This window comes from Xenopus tropicalis, chromosome 8, assembly GCF_000004195.4.
Source record: "Xenopus tropicalis strain Nigerian chromosome 8, UCB_Xtro_10.0, whole genome shotgun sequence".
Lineage (NCBI taxonomy): Eukaryota > Metazoa > Chordata > Amphibia > Anura > Pipidae > Xenopus > Xenopus tropicalis.
Window position 1 is genome coordinate 8,448,800 of NC_030684.2, and position 18,473 is coordinate 8,467,272.

Consider the following 18,473-nt stretch of genomic DNA (forward strand, 5'->3'; position numbering starts at 1 on the left):
GACTAGAGCCCTAGAAAAAGGAGACTAGAGCCCTAGAAAGAGGAGACTAGAGCCCTAGAAAGAAGAGACTTAGAGCCCTAGAAAGAAGAGACTAGAGCCCTAGAAAGAGGAGACTAGAGCCCTAGAAAGAAGAGACTGGAGCCCTAGAAAGAAGAGACTGGAACCCTAGAAAGAGGACTTTTTTCTTGTGCTGGGAGTGGTAGTTCATGATGCCATACCAACAAGGAGCACTTTCCCTTTCTAAATAAGCCAATTAGAATCTGAAATGGCCTGCGCTTTGTCCCCTTTTTAGACAAACACATGGTTGGGTCGTACACCGAGCGATGAAACAAGGGGGATCATGCCTTGCCTGCCCAGTGTGTACCTCAAATGCACCTCTATGGTTATGGACACGGGCAACTTCAGCATCGACTATTCCTCGCCGTATCCACCCAATGGACATAAGAGTTCCTCCATCATTCCGCTCTCAAGGGGAGATTTAGGGTCTAAGTCTGTGCTTCAAATGGGGAAGATTTCCAGTCCAGAGCATCAGGTAAGTGCATTCAGCTTCAACAGAATTAGTTCTATACCTTATTGTGTGCATAGAACCTCTGTATATTGGGAGGTGCCACCATATTGTGCCCATTAGACTGTACAGTATGAGACTATCAATGGTTCTTTCTCTGGCCATGATGGTTTCAGCACATGTCCCCAAACATATACATGTGGTTGGTTGAGCACCCCTTCATAATTAGCCCCCAAGATACAAAGTGAAGCACCTCAAACCACAAGAGTTCCATTAGTCTTACTGGCTGATGTGTCTGCTCTTTAGGAGCCACCGTCATGTAACCAAAAGCTAGCCTGTAGGAGGTCCAACGTCTCCATGACCATGCAATACTTGGGAGCCGGTTTCTCTACAGTCAACGAAATCATCAACCCCAAAGACGAGCTGACCATGTTCCAGCAAGTCTGCGGAGGAGAGAACGTCTGTGTGTACAAGGGATATCTGACACCAGGAGGTAACTCGTAGACTTGTCAAGCTGTCTCTTCTAGTAAAGGCGAGAGCCAAGAGGTCAAGCTTACTTGGGCAAGGAGACAATAGTGAGCCTTGGTAATATGGCCTTGTCTCGATACCCCAGAATGCTCAGAAGAACGTGCTTGTAAGGCTCAGTTCTTGAGACACGGGTGGCATTGTCTCCAGTAAGGTGATAGCCCGGCAGATGAAACACTAGCCAGCAGGGCACACATTATATTTCACGGGTCGTGACTGTTTCCTTCAGTACAAGTCAAGCTTTTGTGCTGACCTCACTGAACATCAATGATGTGGCCTTGTCTTATTACTTCTTAATGACTAGGAGTAACATAGTAACTGGGCTTGAAAAAATAATCATCAGTTTATATGTATTTATTATTGATGTTTATTTCCCCTCATGTAAGAGTATTTTGAGTTTCTATCGAGGCGCCACTATGGCTTCCCGTTCAGCGCCAGCCTGTATATTAACGGCCTGATAGCAGCCCGGATAAGCGCCTGTTGTGAGTACAGGTACCATGTTGGATTCCAGCAGGGAAGAAGGGGCTGCTTCCGAGTCAGCCATATCACCGGAGGAAAACCTTGCTACAGGTATGTCCAAACTCCATATAATTATTATAGTTATTGAACTGTATTGGGTTGGGGCCACCATTTTGCCATATCTCGGACACTAAAGAGATTCCATTTTTCCTTCCAGGTGTCTGGAATCTACCAACCTCAAACCATCCCACCCCAAGGAAGAAAAGGACAAGTTGACTAGTAGTTCTAGTAAAGACTCTGGCAATGCTGAGGGGAATGGTATGTGCCAGTCGAACATCTCAAAGCTGCGTTGTTCTTCAATAGAGAAGTTTGTTTCCAAGATGTCACCTAGGGTGATCATGATCCACCCTGGGAGCTTATTTCATGTTCCCCTAGATAATCTGAGATTAGGAAGGACTTGTAGTTTGAATAATTATCTATTTTTGTTCATTAGTTTACAGTGAATTTGATCCAACGCCCTCATCACGAGAATCCCAGTTTCCCAGCCCGAGTAACACGGTCGAGAAGCTTGAGGGACACACACAGTTGAACGTACAGAAGATGAATGGAATTAACGGCAGATATGGGCCACACACACCAGTTCCCCCCAGTTCACGGCCCAGTAGCAAAGTGCCAGCGCCCAATCAAAGGAGGAGGCTGAAAAAGAAGAGGCCCCCAAATCAACAGTCGGACTCTGAGCAGGAGAATGTTCTACATGAGAAAGATGAGGGATACAGGAGACTCCGAGCGCTGCGGGCACAGAGGAGAGGTGAGGTGTTCCTGAACTTCTAATATCATACATAGTAACATAGTAAGTTAGGTTGAAAAAAGACGTACGTCCATCACATTCAACCATAATGGCTATATATAACGTGCCTAACTGCTAGTTGACCCAGAGGAAGGCGGAAAACCCCATCTGAAACCTCTCTAATTTGCCTCAGAGGGGAAAAAATTCCTTCCTGACTCCAAGATGGCAATCGGACCAGTCCCTGGGGCAACTGGGGGTACTAAGAGCTATCTCCCATAACCCTGTATTCCCTCACTTGCTAAAAAGCCACCCAGCCCCTTCTTAAAACTATATAATGTATCAGCCAGTACGACTGATTCGGGGAGGGAATCCCACAACCTCACAGCTCTCACAGTAACAAACCCTTTCCCAATATTTAAACGGAACCTCCCTTCTTCTCCCTTCGTGTCCGTTGGAAAGGACCTACTGGTAAATAAAGCATTTGAGAGGTTATTATATGATCCCCTTATATATTTATACATAGTTATCATGTCACCTCTTAAGCGCCTCTTCTCCAGTGTAAACAGACCCAACTTGGCCAGTCTTTCCCCATAACTGAGACTTCCCATACCCTTTACCAGCTTAGTTGCCCTTCTCTGGACCCTCTCTAACTCAATAATGTCCCGTTTGAGCACCGGAGACCAAAACTGAATGGTATATTCTAGATGGGTCCTTACCAGCACTCTGTACAGTGGAAGAATAACCCCCTCCTCCCATGAATCTTTGTTCTTCCTTGACTTCTAGAAACGCCAATGGAGGAAATGATCCTTGTGACCCAACTTGGCCAGTCTTTCCCCATAACTGAGACTTCCCATACCCTTTACCAGCTTAGTTGCCCTTCTCTGGACCCTCTCTTGTAAGCCTTATGTTAAACTAAAACAATTACAATAATAATCATTATATCCTATTAAACTCCAGAGCACAGAAGGAGTATCAAACCCCCCCTACAGAGTCAACTTGCAGAAAATGGCAACAACAAGGGGGATGGTGGAGCGATAGAACCTAAAGCGCCAACTGGACCCAAGGCCGTACATGAACCTACTGCAAGTGGAACAAACCTTAAAGAAGCATTAAAGCCCTTTAGCAATGAACCCCATGACTATGGCAAGGAGAAGTCCCTCCAGGAACACGTAGAAGCCAAAGCAGCGATATATCGTGACTTCATTACAAAACAAACAGATTTTGGCCACGAAGACATAAATTCGGTAGCAGTAAGGAGTTTCAAAGCAGAAGAAATCCCACCGAGTACTGAGGACGTAGAAGGTGAGTAAAAACCCAATAGAGATCAATGAGAACAAAAGGCTTTGGGTACGGTAAGATCACCTGACTTTAGAGTACACATTTCTTCTGACATTTTATAGCATTTATTAAAAGGAGAACATCACAGTGCAATGCATTGTGGGTTATGTAGTTCCTACACATTGATGTTACAATTTGTTACATCAATGTTTTAGTCCCTCCTCCCCTGCCTGGATTTAAAATTGCTCCTTTACAGACATTAAGCTCAGATAAACATCAAGTTCATATAATGAATTAAATACCTCGATTGTGCCCCCTGTGTTGCTCAACCACAGATCAACTTTTTCAGTTTCAGCTTAGTCCAATAGTATTGTTCCGCAGGTTGTAGGTATCCAATCATCAGCCAGTGTGAACGGGCTTTGTCCTGGTTAAACTTCTCATTGTCTTTAGGTGTCCAATCCAATCACATTTTTTACCACCTAATAAAAAAATGATAATATTAAAATATAATTTTACTGCAATGAAGGCTCCTCCCCAGTTTTCTGCCCCTGCCTCTCACTGATTGGCTGAAGAATAAGCAGAAATACCAAATTTACCCCCTTGCAGCGACATCAGAGCAGGATATTCATGGAAAACTGGCAGCGGCATTGGCCGAGGACGATAACGTTTGCTCGGAGGTGGAGCTTAGCGACTCCAGCGACAGCAGTGATGATCGCAGTCTTGCCGGTAAGTCTGACCCTTAAGGAATCCTATATATTTGGAGAGATATGGTCATCATAATGTGATTATTTGTGTCTGTATTAGTTAAGTAAATTCATTTGGGGGGGATTGGATTATATAATTACTTTTCTGCTTGCATGGAGGAACCCATTTCCTGTTACCCACGTGACTTCCTTTTTTGGCAAATGACACTTCTTCCTTGCTTTAAAGGAGACTTAGTGGGTGATTTATCCATTTTTAATTCAAAATTTTTCCACAATTCAACTGTTTTTTGCGCCCAAACTCCCAATGTTCGATTATAGTCCAAAAACCTCGATTTTCGATATTTAATATGGGAAAAAATCCAAAAACTTCAATGTTAAACTTGGATATCTAAGATCTTGAGAGGTTATGTAGAAAGCCAATGGGAGTTGCCCTTGGCCAAATTCGAGCAATGTTTCCAATGCAAGATTCTCGGGTTTTTTTCGTTTTTTTTTATTCAATCAGGTTTCCCTGCCTTTATCGTAGGTCGCCATTTATACGATTTTTTTTTTGTCTTTTTATCGAGAAACGAAATCAGAAGGCACATCTGAAACTCAAAAGGCTACCAAGTCCTCACCGAAGGCAGATCGGCCCGATGGCCCACAAGAACCACAGCAAGAGGGAGTGATGGAAACATCAGCTCTTAATGGCGGTTCTGGAGTTTCAGAAGAAGTGGAAGATGAAGAAGATGATGAAGAAGATGGAAACGCTCTTATCAACCAGGTGCAATACTATAAATACTCTGCAGCTAGGGTACTTTGGAGGGGGTCTATATGCCCCTCCTGAGTCTAGGCTTCTCATTGGCCAAACTTTATTCCCAGTAGTCACATGAGGCTTATGCTAACTACTCTTGGTTCTTCACGATAGTATGAAGGCCTTCTCCAACCAATAGAAATGCAGCCAAGGTAAAGTAGACCCATAGCGGCTGCACTGAGGCTCGTTCTTGTGTGTATTCCCAGATCATGGATCTGATCGCGGTTCTGGAGCACTGTGACGAGGTGGACCAGCTCGTTCTCAGGAACACCGGGATGACCGACCATTTGCTCCGGGCTCTGGCGGCAGCTTTGATAAAGAGCGAGTCTGACGTGGAAACCATAAACCTCAATCTAAATGATCTGGGCCCGGCCGGAGCCGACGATATTGTCCGTATCATGGAGGCGAAACCCAGCGTCAACAGTCTCCTGTAAGTAGCCCCCTAGGCATTAATATCTGTATATTATACAGTCTGGTCTTTTCCCTATGGGACCAAACTGTGAATTATATCATTATAAACGGTGCTAATTGATGTCATGAGTTATAATCGGAGCTTAGTGATGTCACATGACTCAATGAAACTTATATTATAATAAATATAGAACCCCCTGTTGTAAAATATGAGGATATTGTATAATGGTCAAGGAACTCCTTGGTGACTTATAATATCCCTATATGTTACAATAGGGGGTACTTTATTCACTATAAATTATAAGGAACCCCTCGGGGCTTATAATATCCCTATATGTTACAATAGGGGGTACTTTATTCACTATATATTATAAGGAACTCCTCGGGGACTTATAATATCCCTATATGTTACAATAGGGGGTACTTTATTTACTATATATTATAAGGAACTCCTCGGGGACTTATAATATCCCTATATGTTACAATAGGGGGTACTTTATTCACTATATATTATAAGGAACCCCTCGGGGACTTATAATATCCTTATATGTTACAATAGGGGGCACTTTATTCACTATATATTATAAGGAACCCCTCGGGGGCTTATAATATCCCTATATGTTACAATAGGGGGTACTTTATTCACTATATATTATAAGGAACTCCTCGGGGGCTTATAATATCCCTATATGTTACAATAGGGGGTACTTTATTCACTATATATTATAAGGAACTCCTCGGGGGCTTATAATATCCCTATATGTTACAATAGGGGGTACTTTATTCACTATATATTATAAGGAACTCCTCGGGGCTTATAATATCCCTATATGTTACAATAGGGGGCACTTTATTCACTATATATTATAAGGATAAGTGGTACTATATTCACTATTTCCAGTTGGGCTTCGTTTTTTATGGTTTTTCAGTTATTTAGCTTTTTGTTCAGCAGCTCTCCATTTGGTATTTTAGCTTGTTGTTGCTAAGGTCTTACCCTAGCAACCAGTGGTTTAAACAACAGATGGGAATATGAATAGCGGAAGGCCTGTATAGAAAGATAAGTAATAAAAAAGTAGCAATAATAACATTGCAGCCTCACAGAGCAATAGTTTTCTGGCTGCCGGGGTCAGTGACCCCCGTTTGATAGCTGGAAAGAGGCAGAAGAGAAAGGAAGATAATTCAAAAACTACAACAAAGAAGTAATGAAAACCAATTGCAAAGTTGCTAGGAATAGGGCATACTGTAACAATGTAATTTGATTCTGCAGGTTATATGGGAACCATTTAGGAGACAACGGAATCAGAAGACTGATGGAGGGCCTCTCGGCTCTGTACAGCCCACAGGCAGAAACATCGGTGCCGTTCCCAGGCCAATACAACGACCTTACGGAACTGGACATAGGAGGAAACCATATCACCGCCGATGGACTTGGAACCGTTGCGGCCTTTTTGAGGTTGGACCCTCCCCTTAAAAGCCTGGGCTTGGCCCATTGCGCCACCTGTGGGTGGGAGGACTGGGGGGAAGTGTTTGACGCGGTGAAGACAAATACGAACATTACCAACATCTTGCTGGATGAGAACGGCCTTGGGGACAAAGGGGCCCGACTCCTAGCCGAAGCCATCAGAGTCAACACCAGCCTGGTTACTCTGGATCTGGACGGCAACGGTATCGGGGATACAGGGGGAGATGCACTGGCTCTGAGTATAACATGGAGCAGGGGCAGTGCCCTCCAGAACATCAGCTTAGATGAAAATCCCATCAGCGAGGAGGCTATGGACAGGATCCGGAACGCCATTAGCGAGCGACAAAATGTAGATGCTTAGTACGTCCCTATGCTGCCATAGTTTTATGGTATCTCTCTGTACAGGCTATGAGCAAACTTAGGGGGCTGTTCCTGCTGAATTGTGCTTAGTACAGGGGAATCCCTATGTGCCATAGTTTTATGGTATCTCTCTGTACAGGCTATGAGCAAACTTAGGGGGCTGTTCCTGCTGAATTGTGCTTAGTACAGGGGAATCCCTATGCTGCCATAGTGTTATGTTACCTCTCTGTACAGGCTATGAGCAAACTTAGGGGGCTGTTCCTGCTGAATTGTGCTTAGTACAGGGGAATCCCTATGCTGCCATAGTTTTATGGTATCTCTCTGTACAGGCTATGAGCAAACTTAGGGGGCTGTTCCTGCTGAATTGTGCTTAGTACAGGGGAATCCCTATGTGCCATAGTTTTATGGTATCTCTCTGTACAGGCTATGAGCAAACTTAGGGGGCTGTTCCCAATAAGGCTGAAACTGCAAGCAAAAGGAAACCCATTATACACTGGCCTACACAATACCATTAGAAATAATCAAAAGGGAAATATAGAGAAGAGGGTATAGTGCTGCTCTAACAATCCACCCCTAGGACACATTTAAGATAACTAAAGAGTATTTTTGTTATGAAATAAAGAATAAGAGACTTACCTGCAGCCATGCGTGTTCTGTACTGAGTGTACTATTCCCCATATAGTCCTGCAAGGCAATATGAGCCTGCCCGGGATGCAGTTATACAACAGATACCAATCAAGTCAAAGTCAACTTTATTAACAAACAGCGGCAACAGACGTGTGTGCTCCTGTGTAGATCAAGTCCCTGCCCAAACAGAGCTTACAATCTACTGCTAAGTGCCTGTATGTGTCTAGGGGCCGGGTCACAACAGTGGGGGGTCTCTGCTTTCTGATATTCAGAACCAAATGCCAGATCTCTAGGGCGTGGGGCAGAGTAATTGGACTTATATCTGCATTTCCGACTATAAGGGCTCTGGCACACGGGGAGATTAGCCGCCCGCGACAAATCTACCTGTTTGCGGGTGACTAATCTCCCCGAGTTGCCATCAGTTGCCATCCCACCGGCGAACATGTAAGTCGCCGGTGGGATGGCACATGCTGCACAGGCGATTTCGGCAAATTGCCGAAGTTGCCTTGCGAGGCATTTTCGCCGATTTGCCGAAATCGCGCCGCCGCGTGTGCCATCCCACTGGCGACTTACATTGTCGCGGTGGGATGCCAACTGATGGCAACTCGGGGAGATTAGTCGCCTGCGAACAGGGAGATTTGTCGCGGGCGACTAATCTCCCTGTGTGCCAGAGCCCTAACTCTCAGCTAACTGGGACGCTGGAAGCTGTAGTTTAGCTACACCCGGAGGGTGAAAAACCCAGGCCAAAATAGGAAAAACCTAAATTCAGCCTTTTTTTCTACTATTTCCTGTTTACAATCTGCATCTCCAGGTAGGGAGAGCTTTTTAGGGTGAAGACACACAGAGCTACTTAGTAGCAGCTACTTGTCACAGATACTAAACGCTAGAAAATCCCCTGCCATAGACAATACTGAGATTTGCCTCTACTAAAACACACGTAGAGACAATTATCAGTAAATGATCAGTATTGTCTGTTTTAGTAGCTGTGACAAGCAGCTGCTACTAGTAGCTTTGTGTGTCTTCACCCTTAAACAGCCAGCATGCAGATTCAAAAAATATAGACCCATGGAATATACCACTGCATGTCCTGAGCATATCAGCACCCAAAGCACCCATTTTACTCTAAATGTAAACACCATAAGAGGATAATGTCATTGATATGATTTATTTCGCTAAAATACCCAGTAACATTCAGTATGGAGGTACAGATTATTGTGTACAAAGCACATTATTTCTCTTTATACACATAGGTGGGAACTGCCATACTGTTTTCCTTAGACATATACCCGTCTAATTAAAACAATATGGCACCTCCCATCTCTAGGTATAGAAATAAGCAATGGTCTGTGCTAACAGTACCCTATACCTGCAACTGTACTGGCATATCGTACACCCCTTTCAAATACTATGGAGAAGCTCATTGGCAGATGGAACAGGGCAAATGGAGTCTCTAGCAAAGCACTAGGCACTCATACAAACATCTGCTCACCTTACATAATAAGCAACTTGAGAATACGAAGAGCTAGCAATCAGTTTGTCACCAGAACATCCAGCATTTACTAAGCCGACTAACAGGCACAATGGAAGTTACAGGCCTTTTCTGTAGCAAAAAGAAGCGCTCCTTTGGTCACCCATCTTCCATGGTGGTTCAGGCTGCTCCAAGCACCACGTTTGATTGGTTCCCAGCATAGTGCAAATATTCTTCTCCAGCATCTTCTACTCAGCCCCTTCGACGGCCACAGAAGAGACGGCCTTAATGTAGTACGGGCCCTCCCGGAGGTAGGCGCGCAGCATCAGGTAATGCGGGTTCCCCATCGTGGCTGCAACGGTTTTGGAGCCGGCGAGTGCTTTCACCAGTGCGAATTTGGCGTCCTTGGAATCCTTGTCGGGGTCGACGGTTCGATCGACAACGTATTCTATAAAGCCGGGGCTTTCGATCATCAGCTTCTGCGCCCACGACTGGTTGGCAATGGCCTTGAAATAAATACAAACATAAACATGAGACGTGAAAAAGGGCCCTGATGTGCCGCGAGTAAATACAGCCCTACGGAAACTTACAGTGAAGACTTTCAAGGCCCCGCAGTGCAGCTCAGGGAATGGCTGGCTGGCAATGCTTCGGAAGAGATCCATTGGCTGGGCTGATAACGAATGAAACCACGTTCTGGCCATGGCTAAAAGATCCTCTGTGTGGCAGTCTTCCTGAGAAAGAGAGACACATTTATTTATATAGAATTGGAAAGTATAATGGGGAGGGCCCTGCTAACAAGAGCTTACAATCTAATTTATGGATTCAATGGTGTGTGCTAAGGTGATGACCTAGGAACACTGATGCTAATACTGGAGCTTATAGGGGTATCAGTGAATACAGAAACAATTATTGCTCCCGCAAGTACCCTGGAATTTGGGCACTCTATAGTGGTGATACTTTGCCAAAATGAGACTAATATTATCTGGCTTTGTTCATAAACAAGGCAGAAAATGCAAGCAGCAACTATTTTAGGTTTACGTTCCCCTTTAAAAATAAAAAATTGATTCTGACATCCCGGCCCATGGAATACAGACTGCATGCCTCCCATTCTGTGAATGGAATTGTAAGCTCCCAGGCACAAGAATTTAATGTAGTTAAAATGGATACTGTCATGGTTTTCATGGGGCACTTATTTCTAAATAACACTGTTACACAGCAAATAATTCCCTCTGCCATTTAACATTTTATTCTTGAGCCAACAAATGTATTTGTAGCTGTAATATTGGTGTGTAGGCGCCATCTCAGTGCATTGTGCCTGAGTCTGAGCTTTCAGCCAGCGCTACACATTAGAACTGCTTTCAGCTAACCTATTGTTTCTCCTACTCCCATGTAACTGGAGGAGTCCCAAGCCGGACTTGGATTTCTTACTATTGAGTGCTATTCTGATACCTACTGGGAGCTGCTATCTTGCTCCCTTCCCATTGTTCTGCTGATCGGCTGCTGGGTGTGAGGGGCGGGGGGGATATCACTCCAACTTGCAGCGCAGCAGTAAAGTGTGCCTGAGTCTGAGCTTTCAGAAGGAGCCGGCGCTACACATTAGAACTGCTTTCACCTAACCTATTGTTTCTCCTACTCCCATGTAACTGGAGGAGTCCCAAGCCGGACTTGGATTTCTTACTATTGAGTGTTATTCTGATACCTACTGGGAGCTGCTATCTTGCTCCCTTCCCATTGTTCTGCTGATCGGCTGCTGGGGGGGGGGGGAATTCTAACAGCAGCAGGAGCAACACATACTTACTGGGAGGTAGAAGAGAGAGGATAAGGCATCCAGGCACCGCACCCTCATTTCAGTGGAGGAGTTTTTGGCATGGTGTCCAATCCTCTTCAGAATGGTTTGAAACTTACTCCCTTAGAGTGAAAAGCAATAACAGTAATAAAATATAGAATACCCTTGGGTACATGCCCCACTCAGCTGTAGTGTGAACTGACTCCACAGTTACCCTGTGCTTAAAATGAACCACCAACCTGTCTTCTGCAGAACTTGCTTCCCTTCCAGATTAGAGCCCAGGATTCCGAGTGTGTCTACAGCTACTCCCAGCATGGTGACGTCTTGGCCTTCTGCCATATCGAAGACTTTCTGGAGGAACGCCGGATAGTGCTCACAGATCTGCTGCGGGCTGTCCACCACAGCGAGGTTACCGAAAAACTTCACCAACCCTGCAGAAAGAATAATACCGTTTATACTACTCTAGTCATACGTTCGCCGTGGCATATAACTGGCAGAGATAGGGATGGGGGAGGGGGTCATACCTGGCAAATAGAATCCGGAGAAGGGATCTGAGTCGGCCCCAAGAATCATGTTGGATATTTTATCAATGATTCCTTGCTGTGCCAGATACTGGCGCCCGTGCAGAGTGGTGGCCAAGGATGTTACCATTTCCGTGCAGGTGACTCTAAGGGGAAGAACATGATCAACCAGCAGTTTACTTGCCCTTTATACACAATAAAGCTGAAGGGATTAAAGCAACAAACACAGGGTCTCTGCATCACATGTAGATTCCACACTAAAGGTGCCCATACACGGGCCGATTCTAGCTGCCGATATCGGTCCCTTAGACCAATTCGGCAGCTAATCGGCCCGTGTATGGGCACTACCAACGGGCCTGCCCGACCGATATCTGGCCTGAAATCGGGCAGATCTCGATCGGGCAGGTTAGAAAATCTAGTCGGATCGGGGACCACATCGGCTCGTTGATGCGGTCCCCGGACCGACTTTTGCTATGCCCATCGTTATAATTTGATCGAATTATCCTGGATTCTCCCGATATCGCCCACCCGTAGGTGGGGATATCGGGAGAAGATCCGCTCGCTTGGCGACATCGCCAAGAGAGCGGATCTGCCTTTAGACCTGGGAGTCATATGAACACGTGTAAGGATATAGAAATTAGGGCTGAATTTATGTGCGGTTATTTAAAGGGTTACTATACTTATAATTCCCTGAATGCAGAAAGCTCATTTTGCTATTATTAGGGCTTACATCGTATAAAGCTCTATCATCTGTGTTGGAGACGGTGTTTAGATGTTGCTGTGGGCGTGTACATGTTCATGGGAGAATATAGGGTACACAGACTACAAACAGGGACCTCCAATGGTTTAGATTATGGTGAATGTGGGGGTGCTGCCATAGAGGAAGAGAGCAGGTTGAATGATATGAGAATGTATATACAAACGGCAGCAGGCTGCACTTACCTGATCAATACATCATCCCCAGTTAACTCTTCCAGCAGCTGAGGGACTAACCCACTGGTTACACAGTACCCCAGCGACTCTGCAGACACAGAGGAGATCTCCACCACCAACTGAAAAGAATTAACAGAATAAAAATGGTTATATAAGTATATGGTTGTAATCACATTTGTGCACACAAAATGGTTTCCTCTGTATTTATAGGTGTGGGTGGGAGCTGCAATACATGAAGGTATAGCTGAGGTATATCATCATACTGTACTGTCTAAGGGAAACACTATGGCACCTCCTACCCATATGTATAAATACAAATATACAGAGAAGGAATGTTCTGGGCACATAATAAGCTGTACCCCCATACTGTACTGTCTAAGGGAAACACTATGGCACCACCCTCCCATATGTATAAATACAAATATACAGAGAAGGAATGTTCTGGGCACACAATAAGCTGTACCCTCATATTGTACTGTCTAAGGGAAACACTATGGCACCTCCCTCCCATATGTATAAATACAAATATACAGAGAAGGAATGCTCTGGGCACACAATAAGCTGTACCCCCATACTGTACTGTCTAAGGGAAACACTATGGCACCTCCCTCCCATATGTATAAATACAAATATACAAAGAAAGAATATTCTGGGCACACAATAAGCTGTACCCCCATACTGTACTGTCTAAGGGAAACACTATGGCACCTCCCTCCCATATGTATAAATACAAATATACAGAGAAGGAATGTTCTGGGCACACAATAAGCTGTACCCCCATACTGTACTGTCTAAGGGAAACACTATGGCACCTCCCTCCCATATCTATAAATACAAATATACAGAGAAGGAATGTTCTGGGCACACAATAAGCTGTACCCCCATACTGTACTGTCTAAGAGAAACAATATGGCACCTCCTACCCATATGTATAAATACAAATATACAGAGAAGGAATGTTCTGGGCACACAATAAGCTGTACCCCCATACTGTACTGTCTAAGGGAAACACTATGGCACCTCCCTCCCATATGTATAAATACAAATATACAGAGAAGGGATGTTCTGGGCACACAATAAGCTGTACCCCCATACTGTACTGTCTAAGGGAAACACTATGGCACCTCCCTCCCATATGTATAAATACAAATATACAGAGAAGGGATGTTCTGGGCAGACTAACTATACTTTCACCATTATATTCAGTTATTACAATAATATTATCAGAACATTATCTTTCTTCTCACCTCATATACACGATACCGCACAATGTCGCTAATTGCCATGACATTCTTAAGTTCGGTCAATAAGTTGCTGCTGAACAGTACATCTAAGCCAGATGTGGTCTGAGCTATTTTTGAAATTGATTTAATTGCCTAAGAGAAAGAGGGGGGAAAGATAATTTTATTTTTAGGAAATTAATTAAACCCAATTTACCCAATCTTGTCATTATTACCTTTAAAGGATTAGTTCACCTTTAAATTATCAATTGGCATGATGTAGAGAGTTATATTCTAAAAAAACATTTGCAGTTGCTCCTTAATTTCATAAGCAGTCTGGTTTCTAGGGTCCAAATTACCCTAGCAACCAGGAAGTGGTGCGAATGAAAGACTGAAAGATAAATAGGAGAGGGTGTGAGCAGAATAAGAAGTCATAATAAATGATAATAATATTGTAGCTTCCCAGAACAATAGGTTTTTGGGTGCTAGGGTCAGTGACCCCTGTCTAAAAGCTGGAAAGTGTCAGGAGACGGAGGCAAACAATTAAAAACAACAATAAATGAAGACCTATTAAAAGAACCGGACATTCTATCTATAACCCTAAAGGTCAACTACACCTTTATCTCTATCAATGCAGGTCACATACCTGCATTACTGGATATCAAAGGGGTGGTTCACCTTTAAGGTAAGTATATTATAGACTAAAATGCTTGGCTATCATATAGAGCCACCCTCTCACCTCCTTAGCCACGGACAACTTGTCTCCTCCAATGCTCAGGATTATCTGTTTGAGCAGCTCCAGGTTGTTGAAAATTTCAGCCAACGCCGCGGAACATTCCACGATCCTCCCCACCTGCACAGAAATAGATAAGATACGTAATTATTGGTCTGGGCATCACACATAAACATGGCAGTAATTCTACATACGACTCCCTTGCTGATACCATTGAGAAATGAGACCCAGGCTGGGTGCCAGTAATAGAAAATGGCCGCTATGGGCTATGATAGCTGGAAGCAGGTAAGCGGCTGACTGGTACCTGGGTTATGGCGAGGATCTTGACAGAATCGTCGGGGTGGTAAAGCCCTCTTTGAAGCTCCTCCTTATAATTTCTGGCGATGTCAACTGGCTCCAAGGCCTGGAGGAACCGCTCCAATATCACAACACACAGAGCAATCTGCTCCCTGGAAAAGGAAGAATTCAAAACTGTAAGCCAATTGTAAAGCCTGCTCAAATACTTTACTGCAGGGGTCCTCAAACCCACCTCCCACTCAGACTGTGGGGGGTTGGACCACCACCAACCCCCCACGTCAAACTGTGGCCACTCCTGCATTCTCTTCCAGCACCCCGCTCCCGCGCTCCATCTATCCACCCTCCGGCCGTCTGCTGAGTCTTCCCTCTGCCCGTTGATTCCTACCTTTTCCAGCTCCCCCCCCACTCCATCCATCTACCCAGCTCCGCCCTCCCACTCAACGCAGAGTCCTCGTGATGTCCGTCCTCCGTCGCAGCTCCCCTGTCCCGCTGAGTCCTCTCTCTCCACTGCCAGGGGTAAGGACGCAGCGGGTAAATTACCCTGAGGGGGCGGATCCGGCCCAGGGGCCGTAGTTTAAAGACCCCTGCTTTACTGGTATAGAGTGTCCTGTTTCATAGGAGACTGACTGAAACTAAAAGCCCCTTAAACAGGGGGCAACTCTTACTATAATGAACTGTCAGGGTTACTGTAACCACTGGAGCTGGGGCCCAGGGCAGATACAGATTTTGCAGGATCCAATAAACTTGGGCCAGGGGTGGAAGTAGGGTTAGGCAGCAGTGGTACCTACCCATAGGGTGCAACAAGTTTAGGAATGGGGGGGGCATGTGGAAAATAATGTAGGGACCCATAGGATTAATATGCCCCTATGGCTTTAAACCCTATAACGTCCTAGTTTATGCTGTTACTGGGCAAAGACCCATGTTCCCATTTTATCCTTTGCACTTGGTTATTTGGTTGAACTTTCCCTTTGCACTCCAATATAGTGTTTAGAAATGGGTGGGTCTTCCTCTTTGGCTGCCTCTATGTCTCAGGTGAAGGTCCATTGAGCCTGGGATCAACAAGGCCCCAGTAAAGCCATTATTGCCCTAGAGTCACCATCTTATACGCTAGGGAAGTCGGGGACCCCGTGAACGAGGACCATTTAGATAGTTACTCTTGTTGAGCACTTTCTGATAGAGAGGGAAGGAAGCAAGAGCAGTTTTGGCTCCACCAAGGAAAGTAGCTGGAAGTACCCTTCCATACAGGCACTGTTGCCTCAGCATAGGGCCACGGTTAAGACATAGGAGACAGGCAGTATCTAAACCCTAATCCACAGTCGGCTGTAGGACTCTTAAAGCTAATGGTATTCAACCTGAGGCCTGAGGTATCTATCCAGACTGCTTCCATAGGGGTGCCAAGCTGACCCGGTGCATTTACCCTGCCCAGACTCTAAAGGAGGTGGGATAAATGCTCTCTTTGCTGTCCTCATAGTATACTATCCTATACCATCTGTATGTATTTGATCTAACCCTGCATTCCTACTTGTCTCTGACAATAAACCCAGTTCTATTGTTCAACTGCAAGATCCTTCTAGCGTCCATTATTGCTAATTTGCACTGCACACAGCGACAGGGAGTTGTAGTTGCACTACACCCCTGGTTCCTTCCATATAGCAAAGGCCCATCCTGAAGGACTGAGTACCCCATGCTCTAACCCAGTGATCCCCAACCAGTGGCTCAGGGGCAACATGCTGCTCCCCAACCCCTTGGATGTTGCTCTCAGTGCCCCCAAACCATGGAGTTATTTTTGAATTCCTGACTTGGGGGCAAGTTTTGGTTGAATAAAAACAAGATTTCCTACCAAATAAAGCCCCCTGTAAGCTGATAGGGTGCATAGAGGCCCCTAATAGCCAATCACAGCCCTTATTTGGCTCCTCCATGAACTTTTATGGTGCTTGTGTTGCTCCCCAAGTCTTTTTACCTTTGACTGTGGCTCCCGAGTAAGAAAGTTTGGGGGGCCCTGCTCTAACCCTATACTAGCCGTGGTTGGACTGTTTTACAGCCAATTAGGGGTTACAATAAGTTGCACTTTTATTGTCCAAATGCAATACCAGTTCCATGTTACTTTGTTTATAGGACTGACCAACCTCAAAAAGAAAAAGGTTGAACTACAACCCCCAGCACCCCAGGTAGATTGTAGCTGTCAGCAAGTGAGGAGGTGGAGCTTAGGCAACCCTGGCACAAGCCTTCCCAGACCCTATTAAGCCCATTACTATTGGCCCTGCCGCTCCATAGCTACAGATACTACACAGAGCAGCCGTATAATAACAATGGGAGAGTAATAGGAGTATGGCAGACCACTTCCCATACCTGTCATTTACGTTCAAGAGAGAGAATATCCCGCCCAGCCGGAGCTCCGGGACCCTCTCCCTCAGGGTGCTGATAGGCAGAGCCAGAACCGCCGTTTTCAGAGCCTGTAGCGCCTCGAAGGGCTCCTGGTCCGGCCCAGTCAGGGAAGCCACCAACTCCTCTATGGGAGCCGCCATCTTGCGGGAAAGAGACAGGTATCGCGTAATCGCGGCGGTTGCTATGGAGACGGCGAGACCTGGGAGCCAATCCCCGGAAGCGCTTCCAGTCAGCGGTGAAGCCAAAAGGGGGCTGATGGGAGTAGTCAAGCTTCTGCCTAGTGAAGGGATAATGAGCAAGCTTTTACTTAGCCTACAGCTCCCAGAATCCTCTGACAGCCTCCATTTCAGCGTTTACTGCTCTTATACAATAATCAGTGACAGAAATTAGAAGGAATAAAGTTAGTTGAGGGGAGCTGGGCCCAGTGCTAACAGGATAGGTTTCATTTTCCTTTAAAAATACTTTAAAGCCACATTACATTACATTAACATTTATTTATAAAGCGCCAACATATCCCGCAGCGCTGTACAATAAGTGGGTTCCATACATTGGGCATACAGAGTAACATATAAAGCAATCAGTAACCGATACAGGAGGGGAAGGGAGCCCTGCCCAAAAGAGCTTACACTCTACAAGGAGTAACATATAAAGCAATCAGTAACCGATACAGGAGGGGAAGGGAGCCCTGCCCAAAAGAGCTTACACTCTACAAGGAGTAACATATAAAGCAATCAGTAACCGATACAGGAGGGGAAGGGAGCCCTGCCCAAAAGAGCTTACACTCTACAAGGAGTAACATATAAAGCAATCAATAACCGATACAAGAGGGGAAGGGAGCCCTGCCCAAAAGAGCTTACACTCTACAAGGAGTAACATATAAAGCAATCAGTAACCGATACAGGAGGGGAAGAGAGCCCTGCCCAAAAGAGCTTACACTCTACAAGGAGTAACATATAAAGCAATCAGTAACCGATACAGGAGGGGAAGGGAGCCCTGCCCAAAAGAGCTTACACTCTACAAGGAGTAACATATAAAGCAATCAGTAACCGATACAGGAGGGGAAGAGAGCCCTGCCCAAAAGAGCTTACACTCTACAAGGAGTAACATATAAAGCAATCAGTAACCGATACAAGAGGGGAAGGGAGCCCTGCCCAAAAGAGCTTACACTCTACAAGGAGTAACATATAAAGCAATCAGTAACCGATACAGGAGGGGAAGGGAG

The 18,473-nt window shown here is 45.2% G+C and overlaps 3 protein-coding genes across 3 annotated transcripts; 2 read left to right on the top strand and 1 right to left on the bottom strand.

Annotated features, from left to right (window-relative positions):
* The first annotated feature begins 276 nt into the window (after nt 1–276).
* LOC108644705 (nucleolin 1-like) lies at nt 277–5,204 on the top strand. Its single transcript, XM_031891052.1, has 7 exons — nt 277–532; nt 812–1,807; nt 1,983–2,297; nt 3,234–3,578; nt 4,161–4,280; nt 4,822–5,018; nt 5,163–5,204. The coding sequence occupies exons 3-7, from the start codon at nt 2,090–2,092 to the stop codon at nt 5,202–5,204; spliced, it is 912 nt and encodes a 303-aa protein (XP_031746912.1). The 5' UTR covers nt 277–532; nt 812–1,807; nt 1,983–2,089.
* On the top strand, nt 5,079–7,350 carry LOC101734537 (NLR family CARD domain-containing protein 3). Its single transcript, XM_031891245.1, has 2 exons — nt 5,079–5,478; nt 6,727–7,350. The coding sequence occupies exons 1-2, from the start codon at nt 5,258–5,260 to the stop codon at nt 7,280–7,282; spliced, it is 777 nt and encodes a 258-aa protein (XP_031747105.1). The 5' UTR covers nt 5,079–5,257; the 3' UTR covers nt 7,283–7,350.
* Nucleotides 7,351–9,054: 1,704 nt separating this feature from the next.
* psmd5 (proteasome 26S subunit, non-ATPase 5) lies at nt 9,055–17,398 on the bottom strand (the record flags this gene model as incomplete). Its single annotated transcript, NM_001015983.2, is given in 10 exon segments — nt 9,055–9,882; nt 9,967–10,107; nt 11,175–11,284; nt 11,402–11,593; nt 11,687–11,829; nt 12,626–12,735; nt 13,864–13,992; nt 14,576–14,689; nt 14,874–15,018; nt 17,216–17,398. Coding segments are annotated over 10 exon segments (1,518 nt in total). The 3' UTR covers nt 9,055–9,624.
* Between the last annotated feature and the right edge of the window lie 1,075 nt (nt 17,399–18,473).